At 39.3% G+C, this 24066-nt stretch overlaps 1 protein-coding gene across 1 annotated transcript in view; it reads right to left on the bottom strand.

Moving 5' to 3' along the window:
- Positions 1 to 24066, bottom strand: part of tshr (thyroid stimulating hormone receptor) — a 220833-nt gene that overhangs the window by 84949 nt on the left and 111818 nt on the right. Inside the window, 2 exon segments of the mRNA XM_056480930.1 lie at positions 16296 to 16370; positions 23046 to 23120. Coding sequence (XP_056336905.1) covers positions 16296 to 16370; positions 23046 to 23120 — 150 coding nt within the window.

A 24066-nucleotide genomic window follows, 5' to 3' on the forward strand; every position in this document is an offset into this window, starting at 1 on the left:
CAAAACAAGACCTCTCTGGACAGAAAATAAAAACATTGAGCAATCGCTCACTTTAATAATGTCTAATCATCTTGTTTAATCCTGCCACTTTTCGCAGCGCCGCACGACAGAATTTCGCACACACAAAGCCCAGTGTGACCGTAGCTTCACTCTGTCTAGTGCAGTGGTGCTCAACCCTGTTCTTGGAGATCGACCTACCGGCAACGTTCAGCTCCAACCCTGATCAAACACACTGAACCAATTAATTAGGACCTGAACAACACTCGATAATTACAGGCAGGTGTGTTTGATATGGGTTGCAACTGAAATCTGCAGGAAGGTCAATCTCCAGGAACAGGTTTGGTCACCCCTGGTCTAGTGGACTAAACTAAAGCTGCGATCACACTGGGCTTTTTCCCTATAGACTTCCATTCAAAGGCACACGAATGCGTCAGACTCTGACCTGCGAAATCGAATCACTTGACTGCGTGAGTCTGCCAATCGAGGATCAAAACATGACCTTTCTGAACAGAAATTTAAAACATGGAGCAAATCCCTCACTTTTTTTTAATGTCTAAACATCTTGTTTAATCCTGCCTCTTTTCGTAGCGCCATACGACAGAATTTCGCACACACAAACTCTAGTGTGACCGCAGCTTAATTGACTAATTTAGGGACTGGTGAATGAAGGTGTGTGGTGAGATTTCAGACACTCTGATTAGTTTCTCAAAAACAAAGGTTAGATCTGTTACAGTTATTTCCGTATTTTGTACAGAAACTAGCTGTTGATCATTTAACAGGTTTCACTTGTAGATTGTACAGACTTTTACTGTTAAAATCACGGACATTGTTTTACAGTGTAACTAGAATTGGCCCCTCAAACACAGTGTCTTGAACATCCCAGTCTGGGACCCCCATATCAGCCACATCCATGTTTCCAAATGTTATTGTTCTGCTAGGAACATGAATGCGAACTGAGGCTTAAAGTATAAAATCCATCCCCAATATCATTGGGACAGTTAGAGTGGGCAGAACAATTGTGAAAAAAAACTATACTCCTGAAACCAAAATGTAAGCCAGGTACTAGCCAAGGGTTTTTATGTTCCTGCATCTGCCAATCTAAAGGGGAAACATCAAAGTGGCTTAGGTCAGGTCCCTGTATCGTGGGCAGCTGCCAGTATATCAACCTGTATTGCAGACAATGAAGTACCTGTATCTAAAGTGGCCATTTTTTCAAGCATCTTGCAAGAAAAAGGAGTATTCCAAGAGAAATTGAAGACCACATGTCATTCTGCCACCTAAATCTGTGACCTCAGCCTCCAATGCAGAATCAATGAGACCCCTGTCTGGACAGTTTTTTCATGTTCCTGGCTGGTTTACATCTTGGGCATGATCGAACTGTCACCACTGGCAAATAACATGAACAGTAAATGAGCCCATGTGACTCTTCATCAGTTTTCATTTCAGCACTGCCATGATGCATGCACCTCATGTACATGGAGCAGTCAGTCACTCACTGTACGTATAGAATAGGATATTTTTCCAGCACATGGTTACAAATCATATCATTTTGTGCTGCTTCTGGTGGAGGAGCCTTTAGTTTCCGAATCCACACAACATGTGGGCTGCAAACGTCAGCAAAGGCTCATCCACTAATTGAAAGCAATCAAGAATGACCCTCTAAATTCCCTCTTGGTTATCTGAGGACAAGAAAAATTTATTAAATAAATCTGCAAACAGATCATAAATTAAAACATAAGGCCACAGTACCTGATACCAGCGAGCAGGGCTTCCTTGCAAGAAATAAAAAGATGGCCTGTGGTGATCTTAGAATGGTGGCATCTGGAAAATGGAAATTACCACCCGTGGTATGTACTCCAGGAGATTGCGGTTAGCTGAGTACTACCACAAGCAAAACCTCCTTGTGATTCCACATAAAAACCGGGGATACTGAGCATCTGAGTACACATGATGCTACCCAGCAGAAACCTTTAGTCTGCCAGGTGTAGAAAGTCAAATGTTCCCCACTTTTCCTGCTTATCAGCATTTGCTGAGGATCCATATATATATATATATATTTTTTTTTTTTTTCCAAGTATTTCCTCTGGAGGTTCAATAAATCTGTCAATGTCAAAGTTCCGGTGGGGGAAACCGGAATACAGGGAGAACATGGAAACCTCACACCGAAATGCCAACTGGGCCAGCTGGGACTAAAACCAGCAATTTTCTTGCTATGAGATGACAGTGCTAACCACTGAGCACAAATGTAGCATTGGCAATGTCAACTGACCCACTGTTATAAATCCTCAAAAATATTCAGACAAAATCACTTTCAAAGTTTTTACCAAAAACTAAAAAAAAAACTTGTAGGTCTGTGTTCGTTGTAAATTTTGGCAGCACTGTCCATCTTCTATGTAGTGACAAATTTTAATCCCAGTCATGGTAAAATAAGCAAATCTTTCCAAACATGAACGTTTCAGATACAAAAAGGCCATTATCATTGCGTCATTCACAAGTGATTAAGTCATTACCATAATTTCTAGAGCTGTGAACCTACACTGGTCTCACGGTTCAGTTCAGTTACGATTATCATGCCATCGATTCGGTTCAATTCGATATCTCGGTGCATCACGGTGCATTGACGATGCTTTCCATACACAGTTTTATATTTTCTTCACAGCAGCATTTCTTGTATTAAAATGTACAATATAAATTATTCTGCCCCTTAATGTTTTCTTCTTCATTAAGAAAATTATAATTAAAAAGTTCTTAGTAATTTGCCCTGTAGAATGTGTTATTGAATTAGAAGGCAGTGGCTCTGTAATTGTTCTTTTGACGAACACTGCCATCTTGTGTTCACATTGCGGAAAGCAGCAAGTGACAGGAAATAGGAAGAACAGAGTAGCCATTTTGTAGAAGCTCTTGCAGTGAAAGACCTACGTGCTGTGTCTCTGCTTACTACTTGGTATTCTGCTCTTGATAAGGCATGATCTGTAAGTTTAACGTATATTAGTGCTTAGGTATATATTAGAGCTTTGTTTAGCAACATTATTACCTTTTGTGTTACTGCACATTATATTTGTTAGTGAAGTAATTGGAGCTACCTGTCTTCCCATGCGCTAGCCTATAGCATGTAGTATGTAGTTTAAAAGTCATATTCATGTATGTACAAGGACACTGGATGTATATTCATGTCATTATTGTTTCTGTTACAGTTTTACAAAGAAAATAAGGAAGAAATATTACAAGTGGTACATCAGTAAAGCTTCGAACAATGCTACACTGTCTCACGAGTGCTTACTGAAGCCATTTATGTTTAGCTCGCTGCATAGGCTAAATAAGTACATTTGGCTGAGGGCAAAGAGTAAAAAGATCATCTAAACATCAAGTGCATCACTGCAATCTTGAGAAAACATTGCTTCAGCAACATGTCCAACAATGGAGACAGCTCACGTCTTTCGCAACTGGAAGTCAGATCAGAGTGCAAATCATCCACGTCACGTCGGCAAGTAGCTCAGCAGCCAGCCTCGCTGCAGCACAGCACGAGCCAACGCTGAAGCTGCCCGCGCTAGAGCAGAGTATGCCAAACGACAAATAGACATGGAGGTTGAAAAGGCTCGTATGGAAGCTAAACTTAACGCACTCAAACAAGAGGGAGAAGCTGAGGCTGCACTCGCTGCAGCAAGGGTCCTGGAATCTGCAGTTTTGGACCAGCCAGGGTTTGTGGAACCACCAAACCTACCTGCTACGGCCACATCTGTTCAGTCGCACTGAAGAGTATGTAAAAAGCCACTTCCACAATAATACTATATGAAACCAGAAAAAATGGATAAAGAAGAGGATGACACTCACAACAGCCATAATGTAGAACCAAGCCACCCACCCACTGCTCCAGATTCATGTGATACACCAACAGATCTCCACCCGCTTGTCAGTCCAGGTTTTCACCACCTCACTCAAACCTAAGAACATCTGACATACCACACCTTGCTACTCTCCTCTCACGTCGTGATCTATTGACAGCAGGGCTCACAGTGTTTGATAATAAACCGGAGATCTATTTAGCCCTGGAAATCTTGTTTCACAATGCCACTGAAGATTTGGATCTAAAATGTAGTGAAGAGCTTGACCTAATCATTAAATGGCTCAGTGGCGAATCCCTTCAGCATGCTCTCAGAGTTAGAGCTGTACACATTAACGACCCAGTCACTGGTCTTCAACGTTTATGGCAAAGGCTAGACAGAAATTATGGCTCGTCAGAAGTCATTGAAGCTTCTTTGTTTAACGTTTGGAGAGTTTTCCTAGAGTGTTTGCCCCAAAGACAACCACCTCTTACAGGAGTTAGCTGATCTGCTTTTAGAAATCGAAGCAGCCAAAACGGAAGGTTATCTTCCTGGCCTCAGCTTTCTTGACACTTCAAGGGGAATAAACCGATAGTAGAAAAGCTCCCAAATAGCATGCAAGAGGCGTGGGTCAACCAAGGATCTAAGTATAAGAAAGAGCATGATGTCACTATCCACCTTTCTCCTTCTTAGTTCAGTTTGTTAATGGCTATGCTGAGATGAAAATGGATCCCAGCTTCTCTCTGCAAAACTGCTACAGTGCACCTATGAAAGTGGAACGGCCATCAGTAAGACAACCACGGTTCAGAGCCCCAGTGACAACAAACAAAACGCAGATTGGCGCATCCTATAATAAGTTACAGTCTCAGCCACTTGAACCAGATAAACAGTGCCCTGTTCACAAAAAGCCACATTCACTTGCCAAATGTAGAGGCTTTAGAATGAAAACACTAGATGAGAGGAAGAGTCTTCTGAAACAGCTTTCCATCTGCTTCAAGTGTCTTTCGTCTACTGATCACAGAGCCAAAGACTGTAAGGACGTCATTTGCTGTTCAGAATGCAAAAGCGACATGCACGATACTGCTATGCATCCTGGTCCACCCCCGTGGACAGTTGCATACTCCGAAACATTAACAGAGGCACAAGGCGGGGAGCCAGAACCCCTAAGCCCCAAAGTGTCCACGTCCAATTGTACTGAGTATGAGGGCAAGGACTGCAAGGAAAGTCTTGTTCAAAAATTTGCCTTGTCAGTGTATATAACAGGTCAGAACCAAATAAGAAAAGGAAAATGTATGCCATTTTAGATGACCAAAGTAATGTCTCACTGGCTCGGTCCCCCTTTTTTGATATGTTTGATCAGCATGGTGAAGTCCTTCCATATACACTGAAAACATGCTCTGGCACAGTAGACAAAATGGGGCGTAGAGCTCATGGCTTCGTCATTGAGAATATTAACGGGAAGGTGTCTATGCCACTGCCTAGTCTCACTGAATGCAATCAGATTCAGACAACAGGAGCGAAATACAGCAGCAGCTGTTCATCCTCATTTGTCTCATATAGCTGGAGAAATACCACCTCTAAATCCATCAGCAGATATTCTCCTCCTCCTGGGTCGAGATGTCATTCGAGCTCACAAGGTATGACGCCAAGTGAACGGCCCCCATGATGCACCTTACGCTCAGCAGCTCGATCTTGGGTGGGTCATTGTTGGAGATGTCTGTCTCTCAGGAGCTCATAGGACTACAGTGAACTCTTACAAGACAAATATACTAGATAATGGTCGCCCCAGTTTCCTCTCACCCTGTGAAAATAGATTTTACACTAACTGAAGTTCACAACAGATAGCCCTCTTGTCCAAAGCACACAAGTCAAAGATGTGCTGGGCAAATGCTATTTAAACAAACAACAGAGGATGAAAGATAGCACTGTCTGCAGACTGATGAGGCTTTTGTGAACATTATGCGAAATGAGTTTGCTAAAATGAATCTAATGACTGGGTAGCCCACTTCCTTTCCGTTTCTCCCACGACCACCGCTTACCCAACAACAGAGAGCAGGACTCTCAATCGCCTCATGTCATTAGAAGACACTGAAAAAGAAAACCTGAGGATGGAGGGACCACTATCTGGAGTTTATGGAAGGCTCTTCAAAAAGGACATGCAGAAAAACAAGCTCCTCCCATCAAACCCCACCAAGAATGTTGGTATCTTCCACACTTCGGCATTTACCATCACACAAAAGTCAGGTAAAATAAGAATTGTTTTTGACTCAAGTGCTGAGTGTGAAAATGTCTCTCTCAATCAGGTGTTGCTTAAAGGCCCTGATTTAAATAGCAGTCTTGTAGGTGTGCTTTTGCGCTTCAGGAGTGACCTATTTGCTGTTATGGCTGATGTGGAGCAAATGTTTCACAACTTTAGAGTCAGGGAAGACCATCGCAACTACCTGCGCTTTCTGTGGTTCCATGACCACAACTTGGATGGACAAGTGGAAGAATTTCACATGACTGTTCATGTTTGGAAATTGCCCATCACCATCAGTTGCTATTTACGGATTCAAGAGAACTGCTGAAGAAGGAGAAGAGGAATATGGCAGTGATTGAGGGAATTTATAGAGCGCCATTTTTATGTTAATGACGGGCTAAAATCATTCACCTCTGAGACTCAAGCTATTGACGTGCTACGTAGAACGCAAAAAATGCTGGCTCAGTCTAACATTCTCCTACACAAGATCTCATCGAATAGTCCTGTCGTTACCACTGCTTTTCCACACGAAGATCTAGCCACAGGGCTGCAGGGACTCGATCTCGGACAACATCCACCACCCATGCAACACAGTCTGGGATTAGGTTGGGACCTGTCTACGGATCAGTTCTCATTTCAAGTTGAGATCAGTGACAAGCCTTTCACCTAACGAGGAGTGTTATCTGTTATCAATAGTTTATATGACCCCCTTGGCTTTGCTGTGCCAGTCAGCATTGAAGGTCGCTCCATTCTGAGAGAGATTTCTACTGACATCAGTGAATGGGATACCCCACTACCAAAGGAGAAACAAGAGAGGTGGCAAAAATGGAAAGACTCTCTAAAACACCTACAACATCTTAAGATTCCTCGAATGTACACATGCATTCCGTTGTCCGAAGCAGAAAGAAAAGAAGTGCATATTTTCTGTGACGCTTCAACTAAAGCTGTTGGGGCTGTGGCCTATCTGAAGCTCATCGACATAAATGGGAAGAGTGAAGTGGGTTTTCTTCTCGGCAAAGCTAGGCTTGCACCAAAGCCAGATATCACCATTCCTAGGCTGGAACTTTGTGCCACTGTGCTGGCCGTAGAAGTGGCAGAACTGATCCAGGGAGAGCTTGACACTATCATGGATGAGGTAAACTTTTACACAGATTCAAAAGTGGTCCTGGGCTATATCTTCAATGAGAAGAGACGCTTCTATGTGTATGTCCATAAACGTGTGGAACGCATTAAACGTTCTACCGAGACCCATCAATGGCATTATGTGTCCACACATCTTAACCTAGCTGATCATGCCACAAGAGCACTGCATGCTAAGCATCTACCCCTTTCTACATGGCTCAGTGGACCTGCATTCCTCGCCGACTCAGGGCAAAGTTCGACACAGGAAAAGCCCTTTGATCTTATTAGCCCCGAATCTGATGCTGAACTTCGCCCGGAGATTGTATCATGTGCTACCTCCTTGTCAGAACACAGGCTCGGAACTGCAAGATTTGAAAAATTCTCCAGTTGGACTTGTTTGAGAAAGGCTGTGGCTAGGTTGCAACACATTGCTAAGTCTTTCAAAGAAAACTCAGAAGATGCATGTCACGGATGGCACAAGTGTAACAAGTACCTTACTGAAGAACAACTTCAGGTAGCAGGGGATACCATTATCTATGCAATTCAAAGGGAGGTGTTTGCAGATGAAATCAGAGGTATGGAAAAGGACAATCCCAAGCACAAACAAAGTCCTTTCTACAAGTTAAGTCCCTTTATGGACAGTAACAAACTTCTCAGAGTCGGAGGTCGGTTTACAAGGGCTCAATTGACGACAAATGAAAAGCATCCTGTAATTATTCCCAGCAAACACCACGTATCTCAGCTCATAATTAGACACTTTCATGCACAAGTACACCACCAAGGCAGACACTTCACTGAAGGTGTGATCAGAGCTGCAGGGTTTGGATAGTTGGTGGGAAGAGAGCGGTTAGTGCTGTCATCTTTCGCTGTGTCACAGTTTTATATTTTCTTCACAGCAGCATTTCTTGTATTAAAATGTACAGTATAAATTATTCTGCCCCTTAATGTTTTCTTCTTCATTAAGAAAATTCTAATTAAAAAGTTCTTAGTAATTTGCCCTGTAGAATGTGTTATTGAATTAGAAGGCAGTGGCTCTGTAATTGTTCTATTGACGAACACTGCCATCTTGTGTTCACATTACAGAAAGCAGCAAGTGACAGGAAATAGGAAGAACAGAGTAGCCATTTTGTAGAAGCTCTTGCAGTGGAAAGACCTACGTGCTGTGTCTCTGCTTACTACTTGGTATTCTGCCCTTGATAAGGCATGATCTGTAAGTTTAACGTATATTAGTTGCTTAGGTATATATTAGAGCTTTGTTTAGCAACATTATTACGTTTTGTGTTACTGCACATTATATTTGTTAGTGAAGTAATTGGAGCTACCTGTCTTCCCATGCGCTAGCCTATAGCATGCTAGTATGTAGTTTAAAAGTCATATTCATGTATGTACAAGGACACTGGATGTATATTCATGTCATTATTTTTCTGTTACAGTTTTACAAAGAAAATAAGGAAGAAATATTACAAGTGGTACATCAGTAAAGCCTCGAAGAATGCTACACTGTCTCACGAGTGCTTACTGAAGCCATTTATGTTTAGCTCGCTGCATAGGCTAAATAAGTACATTTGGCTGAGGGCAGAAGATAAATATATTTATATACTTTTGTAATACAATTTTGTCATTTAATACAAAAAGTCAGATGTATAAACTGTACCTTTAAACAACACAAGCACTTATAGCAAATAATATAGACAAATATAAAAATCCCACTCTCTTTCTGATTCTTGTCTACCAAGTTCTCTTACACCCCTTTGATTGGTCACACACTCAACAAAAAGGGCTGCGATTGGCTCTTGCTCGCTGCGCTCTTCACAGATGAGTGACACTGATAAGCGGCAGCGGCGATCACAGCTGATCCATGATAGACGCGGTGGAGAAAACTTGCTCGTGTCTGTATCCAGCTGTAAAACAGCTGAAAGGAGAGGAAAATTCACGTCAGCAGGTCAAATGGGCCACAGTGAGAGAGAGAGAGAGAGAGAGAGAGAGAAATGGAGTTTACTTTCATTCTCTCAATCACAGTGAAATAGGGGCTTCTGCTGTAAGTGTCAGTGAAAGACTGATCCAGCAAACACACACACAGTGAAATTGTGCACAGTTTCTGTGTTTTAAGTAGTTGGAGCGCTGTAAATACTCGCGCTCGCCTCCCTTGCCATAGTAAGCTACGGCAACATATCGTATGTGAAATAAATGACGTCATAATAACCGGTTGTGATTATTTCTAAACTGATACCGAATTGTCCACGTCTGCATCGCAGTGCACCGAAAAAACAATTAATTTTGACAACCCTAATAATTTCCAGCGAATCGCAGATAAGCCAGGGATTATTTTGTTCAGGCACCACTTGTAACCCCATGCATCATGCATGTAGAAAGGTACTCATCATGCAGGTCTTTGCTGAAAACATATTTCTTTACTAGTAAAAGCAAAGCATAAACCAAAACCAGTTCAGGAGTTTGCACAACAGCCACCTCTCGTTCACCACACCAGTGCAGGTGGGAAAGGAAAACTTCTTGAACACCTGCACTATTACAAAACGAGTGGGAAACCACCAGCTTGTTCTTCAAATTTACCCTTTCCTAAAACACGCCAGGGTTAATATTGCTGAAGTTTCAAAAACAGTGGTGAGTTAATGAGGACTTCAAAAAGTATTGACATATAGCTTTGGTTTTGATGCAATCTGCGCTCTCTGTCCTCCACATATTTCTCCTCCACTGTCTCATTGCTTCCCTCACACACCCAGTTGTCAATGCTTGATGTTAATAGTGCAACAGAAACACTCTTTTCCACTTTAACATCCTGCTTAGATGGGATCTGTCCTGTCTCCACCGGTCAATGCACCCTACTTCCTCTAAACCCTGGTTGTCTGATGTTCTGAGAGAACATTGAACAGCCCTCAGGTCAACAGATAGAGCATGGCACAAATCAAAAGCCCTGCTGACCTTAGCAGGTACCAAACCCAGTGGCTTCATTTGCCACCCTACTTAATTTGGCCAAAACCCTATTTTCCACTAACAAAATTAACAACCAGCAACTTGTCCAGAAAATGTTTGTTTCATCTGTTTCATCTCCGATTGCCAAAGCAGGTTCTAAATAATTCATTCTGTTTTTATTGGACCTGTCTGCTGCTTTTGATCTAGTGAATGACCAAATTCTACTGTTCACCCTCTCCTCAATTGGCATCACTGGAACCCGCTCCACTGGTTGGAGTCTTACCTCACTGGCAGACATTCAGAGTTGCCTGTAGAGGAGAGGCAACTCCAGTTGGTCACTGGAGTACCTCAGGAATCTGTTCTAGGTCCCCTACTATTCTCTATTTACACCACATCACAGGGAGCCATCATACAATTATAGGGTTTCTCTTATCATTGCTATGCCAATGACACAAAGCTCTATATTTTATTTCATCCAGATGACCCCATGGCAGCTGCAACAATCTCGCACTGCCTGGAGGATATCTCTGCTTGGATGAAAGACCATCACTTACTGCTTAACTGAACTTCTTGTCTTCCCTGCAACATCAACATACAACATGACTTTTCAATCCAGGGGTCATACACCATTACCCAAGTACTTCGTTCAGGAGTCTTGGAGTGATCCTGGATTATCAGATGTCCTTCAAAGAGCATATTGCACCATGGCTCGATCTTGCAGGTTTGCACGTTTCAAATGTGAAAAATTAGACCTTTCTTAACAGATCATGCTGCCCAACTTTTAGTCCAAGTTCTTGTAATTTCAAGGCTGCATACTGCAATGCTCTGCCATCTGGTCTCCCATCCTGCACTCTCAAGCCAAGATAATCCAGAATGCGGCAGCTTATCTGGTCTTCAATGAGCCAAAAGATGCAAATAAAACAAATGGTTGCTGCCTTTGACTTTGCTGCATTTCCCATTTTCAAAATAAGAGTATCACATTCATAGTATTCATTCATTCATTCGTTTTACTGGCTATTAACTGGGCCATTCTACAGCTTGATTTTTTCTGTTTACTTAGTTTCCTTGACTGTTTCCTTGACTGTGTTTTGGATCATTGTCTTGCTGAAATGTCTACTCTGGTTTCATCTCCATCATCCTGGTAATGTAGATGCTGAACTGAAACAGCTAATATTAATTTATAATGATGAAGGGCAGAGGGTTGCTGAATAACTACTGAGAGATTTCAGCTGCTGTCTGGGTTTTCACTGCCTTTCTACACCTCCCTTTCTTCATGTGTTCAATACTTTTACCCTGCATCATTTCATTTTATTACACATAACAAAATTTGTAAACTAATTATATTTGGTATTTTTTTGAATATGTGGATTTCTTAGGTGGTTATCAACATTTCAAGTCAATGGCATCTTTAGAAATATGTTTCTAAAGCAGATGCCCTTCTAGCTGCAACCCAGAACTGGGAGACCCATATAGTCCTGCGTGCATTCTATGCTGTGTGCATTCACACACATACAATCGTTGTGTTTTGGCTGCTGATCTCCTGATGATGCAGCTGCTCATGCATGTCCGACTGACATAGAACCTGACCTATAGTGAAGAACATGCAAATATTGAGGTGTTAATTGCGTGCTAATGTGTAGCCCATGAGTAATGCAACAATCTGTATTGTTGGCAGAATTACTCTTGTGAAATTTACATGAAAAAAATGATACAAAATGATACAATTGATACAATTGTGTTTGAGGCTCACAATGTGGCCATTTACATGTACTCTTATTATTTGATTATGCCCAGATTTACTTTTTAAGGGCACCTAAAAAAATTGCAGAATTGTACAAAGAAACAAGGCTGTAAAATTGCTGAACACTTTTACATACACCATAGAAGCAAATCTGAAAGACATCAAAATCTGTTGAAATTTTTGTTACAGTTGTAACTTTGCTACATATACACAGCAAAATCCTCAGAGTAAAAATTACTCAATTCAGAGAATATTTGGTCCCTCTCTAAACTGAGTAAAATGTACTCAACAGCAGAGTTAAAGTTAATGAGACAATGATGTGGTTAATTAAGCGATGATTGAGCACTGATGATGAACAACTGCGGTAAATAAGCAGAAACAGAAGAGAAGCAGCAGCAGCTTCGCTCATTTCTTACCTGTTTGACTTATTTCTGTCAGATGTTCACAAAAGTCCATATGAAATTTATTGAGAATTAACTGTTTTAGTTATTTACATTTTACAAAAAAAAAAAAAAAAAAAAAAACATGTTTCCCACATCATGTCACCATCATGGAGAAAAGTGGTTGATTTACTTGGGCTCTTTGACTTGATCTCTAATGTTGATATATCTATGTTATCAATGTTAAGTATAAAGAGCAAATATGATCAGGTTGATTGATTCTTATGCTTGATATGAGTTACTATGAAAGAGTATATGTTTGATTTTGCAAATTAAATTTAAATAATTGTTTATCATTTTAGAAACAAAATTCTGTCTTTTTCAAGAGAATGGACCTCAGCTGAGGGTCTTATACATTTTTATAACACACTGAGCATCTGAGTCACTTTAGAAACACAGACATCAATAATCAGCGTATCTATCTCACCAGTGGTTAGAGATTTTATTTATTTTGGCTGCAATGTATGCTAAGAGAATCAAACAACAATCATCCATAGTTCCCAGCATGCACTGCAGGAAAAAAAACTCACCATAGTTGAGAAGCACACGTTTATGTCTGTGTTTTGAGTGTTTCACATGTGTTTTATGATCTGAGAAAGTATTGCTGAGTTCCATGATCTTGATACAGTGCTACTTTTGTGATAATACGTTATTCAAACTTAACAGGTCAAACTAATTTTACTGATTTGACCAGTGACCAAATCCCCACAGAATCAATTATCCAGCGCACAATTGCTCTTTTATGCAATATTTGCCACAATACACTATTTGGCAAACAAAGAGAAACATATTTTAGAAATCGAGTCAGAGTCCAAGTAAAGTAACTGCTGTTCTCCTCAATGGTGACACCTTAAACACAAAAAGTGGTGGTGTTTTTTTAATGTTAATTGTTAAGTAAAAAATGACTTAGTTGTTAATAATATCACTATATGGAATTTTTCAGAGTCTGGCAAAAATAAGGCCAAACAGGTTGGTAATAAGTAAAGCTGTCGTTTGTGGAGTTGCTCAATGATTCTCTGCTGAAACTTTTGAGAGATTTGATGTGTTTTATTTCAGTTAATTTCATCTACGACTGTGACTGAAATCAGTTGTAATTTTGTGTTTCTCTTCTGTTTCTACATATTAACCGCAGTTGTTCATCATCAGTGCTCAATCATCACTTAATTAACCCCATCATTGTCTCATTAACTTTAACTCTGCTGTTGAGTACATTTTACTCAGTTTAGAGAGGGACCAAATATTCTCTGAATTGAGTAATTTTTACTCTGAGGATTTTGCTGTGTACATTTCTATTTCAGTGATAACATCAGTGACACTGACACATGATTTTTATTGAGTGAGGTTTGGAAGTTTGACTTACATATGTGTAAGCTCTCTCAGGCTGTGGAAGGAATGCATTTCTAACCTGCTCAGAAAGATATCCACTGAAAGATAGCTGAAGAAAGCAGGGAGGAAGTGTTAAAATCCTAAATTTTAAAAAATACAATATATAATAAAAAAAAGTCATAATAATAACATAAACAAAGGTTGTTATTTCAAATTATCACCCCACAGCAGAGAGAAAAATTAAACCTTAGTCTTAAAAATCTAAAAAAGTGTTTCATTTTATACTTTCATTCTAAGAAGCCCAAGAAGTAACATACTTAGCAAGATAAGAGAAGACAATAAAAGCACAAAAGAGGAAACAAAAAAATTTTCCTCAAACTTTCTGAGAAATCGTCCACAATTACAATGCGGCAGTTCCTTTATTAATAGTGCAATAAGCAATTTCTGTAAAACACTGCTGAAATTTTTCCTTTATCCTGAAACAAACCTTTTTTAAAAAAAAACATTTGTTAGCATTAACTTTTTTAAAACCACTGTGGCTAGTAGTTATCCAACATTACTAGCCACTTGGCATTTTCACTAGCCAGAATTTTGTTGTTGGGAAAATATTTTATTTGCATAAATACGACTTTTAATACAAGCTAAAATGATTTGATTTAGATTTTGTGTTATGTCCACAAGCCTCCTCATTCATTTCACTTTTTGTGTGTCGTGAGCAGTGAGCATGAGCAAATGGGTCATGGTTTATATTTGTATTACAATTAGTTTTTATTTCAAATGACTTTTCAGAGCTCAAAATTAAGGATATAATAATTTTTCTCTCACACAGAACATGATAAATATTTATTTCTTAGCTACAAATTTTAAATGTGTCAAGACAAGCTAAATATACAGTAGCTGTATACTATACTTTTTATTTAAAAAAACATTTCTTTAACAAAAAAACAATTGATATTTAAAAAATAATTGTTGTCATGTATCTAAAATATGCACAGTAATCTGTCCTGGCTAAAGGTCCCAGATTACCAGTTAACCACACATAAATGGGGAGTTAATCCCATTAAAACTGTAAAAAATGTATTGTAAAAAAATTATAATTAAAACATATTAACAAAAAATAACTGTAAACAAAAGAAAGCTGGTGATGAACATACCATGTGTGATAATGTAAGGACGATCCAATGCACACGGTTAACCTTAGGCCAATTAATAATCTGTTCAAATAATGATTAAAGTAAAAGCAACTGGTGCTGCTTACAAAAAGACAAATCTGAAGTTCTTGAAAGCAGCAAGACTGAGGGTGCATGAGCATAACTTTCTGTCTAGTCTATTTGAAAGAGAAACCGATCACACCAGTTTTGTTTCTAGGCACGGTTGCTTCATGCAAGGAAATTGGAGCACGCACGAGTTTTAAACAGTGGCGTGCATCAAATCAGCTCTTAGCAAGAGTGATCATCCTCTTTCACCTTTGTTCACACAAACACAATTATTTTTGTCAGTTGTGCTGCTTCTCGATTCTAAGATCGCATTTGCAAGCAAATTGCACCGCCCTTATTGTCGAAACTGAATTGAAAACTACAATTTAAAAATTATTTTCAACCGGCCAAAGTGGCTAGAGGGTGTGGTTGTCTAACCTGCCACAGCTGAAATCTACCCACATTTGGCAGGTGTTAATGTCAAGCATTGTTTGTTGGCCTGCTGTTCTCAGTGTGTGCTGGAAATAATTGCATTTGTGTATAGTTTTAAAGCTACGGGCACACTGGGCTTTGGGTGTGCGAAATTCTGTCATGCAGCGCTGCGAAAAGGGACGGGATTAAACATGATGATTAGACATTTAAAAAAGCAGGCGATTGCTCCATGTTTTAAATTCCTGTCCAGAGAGGTCATGTTTTGATCCTCGATTGGTCTCACGCAGTCAAGTGACGAGATTTCGCAGGTCAGCGTTCACCATGCTTGAACTTTGTACCGCAGCGACATGCGAAACTTGACGCATGACCTTGCGTTTCCGGTCTGACGCATCTGTGTGTGTATGAATGGAAGTCTATGGGAGGAAAAGCCCAGTGTGACCGTAGCTTAAAGCTACGGTCACACCGGGCTTTGTGTGTGCGAAATTCTGTCGTGCGGCGCTGCGAAAAGGGGCGGGATTAAACAAGCTTATTAGACATTTTAAAAAGCGAGCGATTGCTCCATGTTTTACATTTTGCCCAGAGAGGTGTTTTCATCCTAGATTGGGCTCACGCAGTCAAATGATGCGATTTCACAGGTCAGAGTTTACCAAGCTTGAACTTTGCACCGCAGCAACCTGCGAAACTTAACGCATGAGACCGCGTTTCCGGTCTGACGCATTCGCGTGCGTATGAATGGGAGTCTATGGGAGGAAATGTCAAGTGTGACCGCAGCTTAACTTTGTAAATATGTGAAAAAAAACAGTTGACGAGACTGAGCATTACAACTACAGTGGTTAGCATAAATGAGCTCACCCAATTTAAAAATGAATATTTTATCCATTTCTCAGTGAGTATTTTGGTGCATTTAAACAAAACAGATTTATTAAACAGATATTTATTAAAATAATTTTTGGCACCAAACATATTTAGAAATTAAAAGACAATACAATTATATTCAAGCAAAATATTGCCAAAAAATTTTTCTATACCATAAAAATTTGGGTACACAGTATAAAGTATGAGTCCTCAGCCTGGATTTTGGTGAGGTCAGGGAAGATGGTGAGGCCTGTGTTGAACAATCCTCTGCAAACACAGCACATAGTCTTATGTATTGTCCACAATGACAATTGTATTACTGAGGGTATAGTTACCTTCAGCAATTCAGCAAAAGGCATACTTTTGAAAAATTGCATTCTGACATGATTTCCAAAAAAAAAAAAAAAAAAAAAAAAATAGAAAAACAAAAAACTATGGTCTCAGCATAACTGTCATTGTTGACATATTTCAAAATGAACGTTACTAAATGGCATCAGAAATGTGTGTAGTTGTTTCAATTTTTGTTAGAATGGCATGTGGACTTCATTCATTTTCATTCAGTTTAGTCCCTTTATTCATCAGAGGTCGCTACAGTGGAATAAACCGCCAACTTATCAAGCATATGTTTTACACAGCGCAGGCTGTTCCAACTGCAAGCCAGTAATGGAAAACACCCATGCACGTCTCCCATTCACACACATGCACTATGGCCAATTTAGTTTATTCAATTCATCCACATGTCTTTGGACTGGGGGGAAACCGAGAAAACAGACGCAAACACAGGAAGAACATGCAAACTCCACACAGAAATGTCAACTGGCCCAGCCGGGATTTGAACCAGCAATCTTTTTGCTGCAACTCATCACTGGGAAACATCATACATAATTATTCACACACATAAACTACGGACAATTTAGCTTACCCAATTCACCTATATATGTTTTTGGACTGGTGGTTGAAACCGGAGCACCCGGAGAAAACCCACGCTAACATGGGGAGAACATACAAACTCCACACAGAAATGCCAACTGACCAAGCCAGGGTTGAACCAGTGACCTTCTTGCTGTGAGGCGATTGTGCTACTCACTACACCACCGTGCTGCCCACAAAGATAATAATAAATTCTATATTTACAGTTCAGTCCTTCCAGAAATTAAATGCTGTAAGTGTTCCATAATGTATTTGACCACAAATGTAGATTATGTTAATCAATTATATGTGCACAATAGTACAGCAGACTTACTTACACCCAGGGCTGTTTAATCGAAGTTTATATTTAGACACACTGTGTTAGTGTTTCGTAACATATAATGTTTATGAGGTGGGACATTAGCCCAACACTCAACCCCTAACCCAATTCACCTCCCAGATAGCATACGAATATGGGCCACTTTAGGCAGTTATGCAGCACTGGTGGTATTTCTTCGGACCAGACAAAATGAATGTGAGCCTGAAGTGGCCCACCTGTGCAATGGCAAAGGGGGGCCAAAGATTCAAATTCATATATGGGCCATTTAAGGTAAAGATTTGGCACTTATGGAAAAATGTAATCTGAATGTGAGCCTAATGTGACCCATGTGCAAAATGATAAATTTCGTCCAAATGATGGAGGACAAATGGGCCACAGTTGGCAAAAATGTGGCATAATCATTTAAGGGGTCTAAACCTAAAGTGGCTCACATGTGTATGTGCAAATGTGGCCCAGTTATCTTAAAGAGCCCATATTATGGGTTTTTGAAAATGACCTTCCATGTAGTGTGTAACACAGCTCTAAGTGAAGTGAAATATCCATGTAAGGCTTAAATATGTAAGTGTACAGTGTTTAAAACTGTTGATTCAACTATAAAAGAGTCGACTCATAGTGCTTCAAATGAGTCGTCTTGATAACAAGTCATTAGGTGTTTCGCGATGACGCGGCTACGAAACACAAGCCCCATCCAGTAGTTGCGCGCACAAACCCAGGAGATTTGAAACCTGCGGCCCTGCTCACTAACACAGAAAAAAAGGAGCAAACACACACATAGACGCCGGTTGAATGAAGTCATGCTGTGCTCAGCTGGATATTATTGAAAGTCTCTACACAAAGTTGAAACTGTGACGAGTCAGTGGTTTGAGGTTTATTTTTGCAAAAATACCTCAGCGTTATAGCCCAGCCTTGTGCAGTTCGAGTGCTTCTGGAAAATACATGCTTACAAAGAAGAATTCATCGTCCGTTTGTTAAAGGAAGGATCAGAAAAGATGTAAGGGACTATGTCAGAACATGGATCAGTGCATCATGGATCAGTTTCTTCCTCCATTTCACAAGTGTAAGTACGTGTGATTAAAATTGTTGCCTCGTTTACTCTAGCTTGCAAATTATGTATTTAGTTGTGTTTTGTTACTTGTAATCACGTGTACTGTATCAGATTAACTCTTTATATTCTCATATTGCGTGTAAAGTCGCATGCCGCTTTGCTTACGGATTTAACGTCAAATGCATTTGTGAGCTCACGTTCCACTGCCGTTTGTCGTTGCTATGGACATCGTCAGCTAGGGGCGTGTGTGTGTGTGTGTGTGTGTGTGTGTGTGTGTGTGTGTGTGTATGTGAGAGAGAAAAAAAGAGCAGGTAGAGTGTGACTGCTAGGAGACTCGTTTTGATCTCCTCCCAAGTTCTTGGAGTTTTTGCTCAATAACATAGTTAGTCGTCTGTATTTTCAAGTCCATCGTCTGTATTTACATTCACCCACTGGAAGCCAAAATTCACGCCTTACATTATGTAGCATTATGTACTTCTAACATTATATTGTTGATTAGTTTATTATTATATTGTTATTATTATATTATTGTTAATAATAATAATTAATATTAATAATATATTATTGTTGATTATATTGTTGACCAATCTCAGCAGGCTGTCATCGGTCCAATCAGCGCAGATTAGCTTTGCGCTAAGGAGGGGTTTGGGAACAAATGATTTGCTGAACGATTTATATGGGAGTCGCTGGGATAATTAAGTAAAAATAAATACTTATTATAAGACCATGAAAGTGTTTTTTGACCTTGCATGCATATTAGACTGTTGTTGGAGACCCTTACAACCAAAATATGACCCTATTTCTTGTATAATAGGAGCTCTTTAAGACAAATGTGGGCCAATTTTGGCAAATATTTGGCACAGTAAGCTCTGGCTATTGCGGTTGTAAGCCTAATGTGGCCCAGAGAAAATATGGCAAATGTGGCCCAGCTATTTTAAAACATATGTGGGCCACTTTTGGCAAATATTTGGCACAGTAAGCTCTGGCTAATGTGGATTTGAGCCTATAGTGGCCCATATATGATATGGCAAATGTGGCCCAGTTATCCTAAAACAAATGTAGGCCACTTTTGGCAAATATTTGGCACCGTTGGCTCTGGCTAATGTGGCTGTGAGCCTAAAGCGGCCCAGAGAAGATATAGCAAATGTGGCTCAGTTATCCTAAAACATACGTGGACCATATAGACTAAAAGTGTTTGCTTTAGTATGGCTCATAACCCTGAACCTCTTAATATAAATTTTCTTTTGGGCTGCTGTAACTTTTAAGAACTTTGCTTGAAAAGTTTATTCATTACAGCAAAAAAGCCAAGTAAAAAAAAACTATAAAATGAAGTGAGGCACATTCTGTGATGAAATAATATAATACATTTATGTTCACCAATGTTTTAATCTATTATTAAAAGTAACATGATAACATGCTTGCACATGCCACAGAATTTTGAAGGTTTATAAGCCAAAAAAATAATATGGTTCAACTTCTTAATAAGCATATGAACCTCAACAACGATGACAATTAACAAAATGAATAAAACTTACAAACATCACAAACAAGAGACTAAAAGTGATGAAACCCACAACGTCAACATAAGCAGCAGAATCAACAGCAAATAATGAAAATTGGAGCATCAATAAGCTATAGAATGTATTCATACTGCAATGCATGCTGGGATTTTTGTACTTTGCCACACCCAGCAAGTGTAAGGTGTAGGCCAGATCTGGGCCAGAATAAAAGCAGAATGTGGCCCAGTTCTGGTTCATTTGGTTGAATTATGGCTCACGTGCAATGTCTATAGCTTAATTGTGGCCCATACCTGGCAAACAGGTGTGGACCGCCCTATTGCCATCATTCCATGCGTAGATGTGCCGGATTTAAGTGTCTGATGTGGGCCGGATCTGGGCCAGAATAAAAGCAGAATGTGGCCCAGAATAGGCTCAGTTCTGGTTCTTTGGTTGAATTCTGGCTGACATGTGGAATGTCTATGGCTTAATTGTGGCCCAGATCTGGCAAACAGGAGTGGACCGCCCTATTGCCATCATTCCATGCGGTATGTGGGCCGGATTTGAGCCACATGATTTTGCTATCTGGGCTATAGACTGATTTCAGGCAGCTGCCATTTTAAACAGCGAAATTGAACCCAGCTAGAAGGGAACGTTCTCTCAACTTTGGCTAACATTCCCTACAGGTTGTGTTAATGTTTTAAAGAAAACATTTCAATCTAATATCCAATGAATATTCAAAAAATGTTTTTTCCCAAAACAATGAACAAGAACATTCTAGCAATGTTTTGAAAGTGTTGGTAAGGTACCAGATTACATTTTAAACATATTAAGATTATTGAAATGGCACCCGATTAAACAATGTTCTCTTGGAAAACGTTTTCACTATGTTTTATCAAAACCAAAGTAACATTTTCACAGTCACATTAGAGAAATGTTATGAGAACATGATTTCTTTTCAATAATGAGACAAAGTCAATTAACATACTAATTTTAACCTGTACTTATTAAAATATATAAAATGTCATGTTCAAATACTTCATTCATTCATTTTCTTTTCTGCTTAGTCACTTTATTAATCTGGGGTCACAGCAGAATAAACCACCAACTTATCCAGCATATGTTTTACACAGCAGATGCCCTTCCAGCCGCAACCCATCTCTGGGAAACATCCATACACACTCATACACTACAGACAATTAAGCCAACCCAATTCACCTGTACCACATGTCTTTGGACTGTGGGGGAGAAAACACACGTGAACGCAGGGAGAACTTGCAAACTCCACACATAAATGCCAACTGACCCAGCCGAGGCTCGAACCAGCAACCTTATTGCTGTGAGGCAACAGCACTACCTACTGCGCCACTGTAGTGTCCTCACTACAGAGGGTTGAACACTCAGACGGTGATGGAAAGACGCTTGTTCTTTCCTTCAGTGATTGGGCTTGTTAACAGCAGGTGTTCATCATTCAGTCATTTGTGGTCATTCACTCTGTCTAGTGGACTAAACTAATTGACTAATTTAGGGACTAGTGAATGAGGTGTATGGTGAGATTTCAGACACTCTGATTAGTTTCTCGAAAACAAAGTTTAGATCTGTTACAGCTATTTTCCGTATTTTGAACAGAAATGAGCTGTTAATCATTTAACATGTTTTCACTGTAGATTGTACAGGCTTTTACTGTTAAAATCACAGACATTTTTTACATTGAATGTTACTTTGAAATGTATTTAGAATGTATTTAGCGAAAGTTTTCCTACCATTTAAGAGAACATTCTGGAAACTTAAAGAAAACTACACACTAATAATGTTATAAGAATGTTAGAATATAATGTTCTAAAATTGTTACCAGCGAATGTGGTTAGAATGTTTCTAGAAAATGTTTTCCTATCTTTAAGGAGAATGTTCTGGGAACTAAAACAAAACTACCTGCCGAAAAGAGTAATGCAACATTGCTGGTAATATTCTCAGAAAATGTAGAGAACTAAAAATTTCTAGCTGGGAGACCTCATTTTCAGCTAAGTTAAGGGAAATAGCACTAGTTAGCTAATGTTTTCTTTGCCAAACACACATTTTAGATGCCATTTATCAAACTCAAGTTAATGAACTGATTCTTTCACTATATTAGACTTGTCTCCATACTGTGATTGGCCGTGAAAGTCACCAGTTCACTGCACTTCAGTGATGTTTACCGAGTGCAAACACAGATGAGCAATCCGCCGATGACGCGACAGATATTCACGGCTTTAAAACGCTCCAATGTTCATCTATCTGTGCTTGCACTGGGTAAGAGCGGTGAACTGATGACCTTCACTTAAATTTTAGCAGGAAATGGTCATTTTAAAACTTCAGTACCCGGACAACACTGTTACAGACAACACAAGGGTGTGCTGCAGAGACTGCATTGTTTTATCGTTCACCTGGTTACATAGGCTAAAGCAAGCAGGGTAGCCCCACTGTGTTTACCTGGTGCCATTAACTGAAGCCTAGGAGGACACTTAAGCATATTACTCTTAAAGAGATTGGGATGTTGATCGATGCCTAAAATGCTTTTAAATGTTTGAATTAAACTAAACGGCATGATATTAAAGTAATGTTTACACCACATGTAACTTTTAAATCACAGCAACAGCTGGAGGTTTGTAGTACATATCATGTTGTTGCAATGTTTACAGTGCTGATCCTATACTTTCGGCTTTCTTCCCACCGCAGCCTCGCTTTGTGTTTTAAAATGGCGGTCATGTGAAATAAGCATATAGCGGATGTCTTTGGGCTTGTGGTGGAAACCGGAGCACCTGGAGGAAACCCACACAAACATGCAAACTACAAACAGAAGTGCCAACTGAGCCAGGACTTGAACCAGTCACCTTCTTGCTGTGAGGCAACAGCACTACCCACTGTGCCATCTAGTACAGCAGACTACTTAAATAAAATGTATATAAGTGTAATTTAATTATTTAAATCTCTAGATAATCTGTCTGTAGTAAGATGACATTCAAGTGCTTATAACAAAATCATGCAGGCACTGAAATTTAAATCTACATACTGTACAGGATCAACAATATGTGACGGAAGAGTGTGCATGTGGATTAATGTGTATATGGAGTGGAATCCAACAGTGATTTGTGTGTGGACACTGTTTTGCTCACAAATACTGCAAATTAGGGAGATTCTTAAATGCCTCAGGGTGGATGAATGTCAGCTTTCGTGTGTTCCTTATTTCTCTGTGAGAGAGAGAGAGAGAGAGAGAGAGAGAGAGAGAGAGAGAGAGAGAGAGAGAGAGAGAGAGAGAGAGAGAGAGAGAGAGAGAAATTATCAATTTCATAAATTAAAAAATTAAATTTTAGTATGTATAATGTTTTTTTTTTCAAATGCTTGTGGTCAAATAGATATGATCAGAAGTATTTAAAAGCAGTATTTATTTAGCACCATTGAACATCATGTGCAAATATAATTCATTTCACGTTACTTTTGCAAATCATTTCAGTTCGAACATAACAATTCAATCAAAATCATTCTTTGACCTCATGTGTTCTTGTTATGGTTACTAAGCCAGACATGCTAACTATAAGCACATTCTCTGATACAAACCTTTACAACAAATGCTAGAGAGGCAAGACACTAGAATAAAGTCACTAGAATAATATTTTATGTTTTAGGTTTATAGAGGTTTTATAAGAGGTGTTTTTCAAATGCTTGTTGTAAAAGAGATGTGATGCAAAGTATTTACAACAGTAATATTTTAGCACCATTAAACATCGTATGTTAATATAATTAATTTCACCTTAATTTTTGCAAATAATTTCAGTTTGAACAACAATTCGCATAATATCTTTTGGTTGATGGAGGGGATAATAATCTAATCTATTAAAATAATCCTGCTGACTCGCAAACTGCCTGAAACCTTAGTACAAGGCAGGATAAATCCATTCTTTCATGCTGTTGTAATTCTATCATTGAGTATTTCTAGCTTTAATTACCATATTGGTCAAAATGACTGCATTAATGATTGCTACTTTTTGCCGTGACTTTAAATATGCATGCTTTTTTGCCTAGCAACTTCCTGCTAACATAAACATAACTTGAATGCAAATATGACGTGACAATATGACGTCTTATATGTGAACAGTCAGAATGAATGCTATAGTAATTCTAATAGTTATGAAATTC

The sequence above is a fragment of the Danio aesculapii genome, chromosome 20 (genome assembly GCF_903798145.1).
Source record: "Danio aesculapii chromosome 20, fDanAes4.1, whole genome shotgun sequence".
Lineage (NCBI taxonomy): Eukaryota > Metazoa > Chordata > Actinopteri > Cypriniformes > Danionidae > Danio > Danio aesculapii.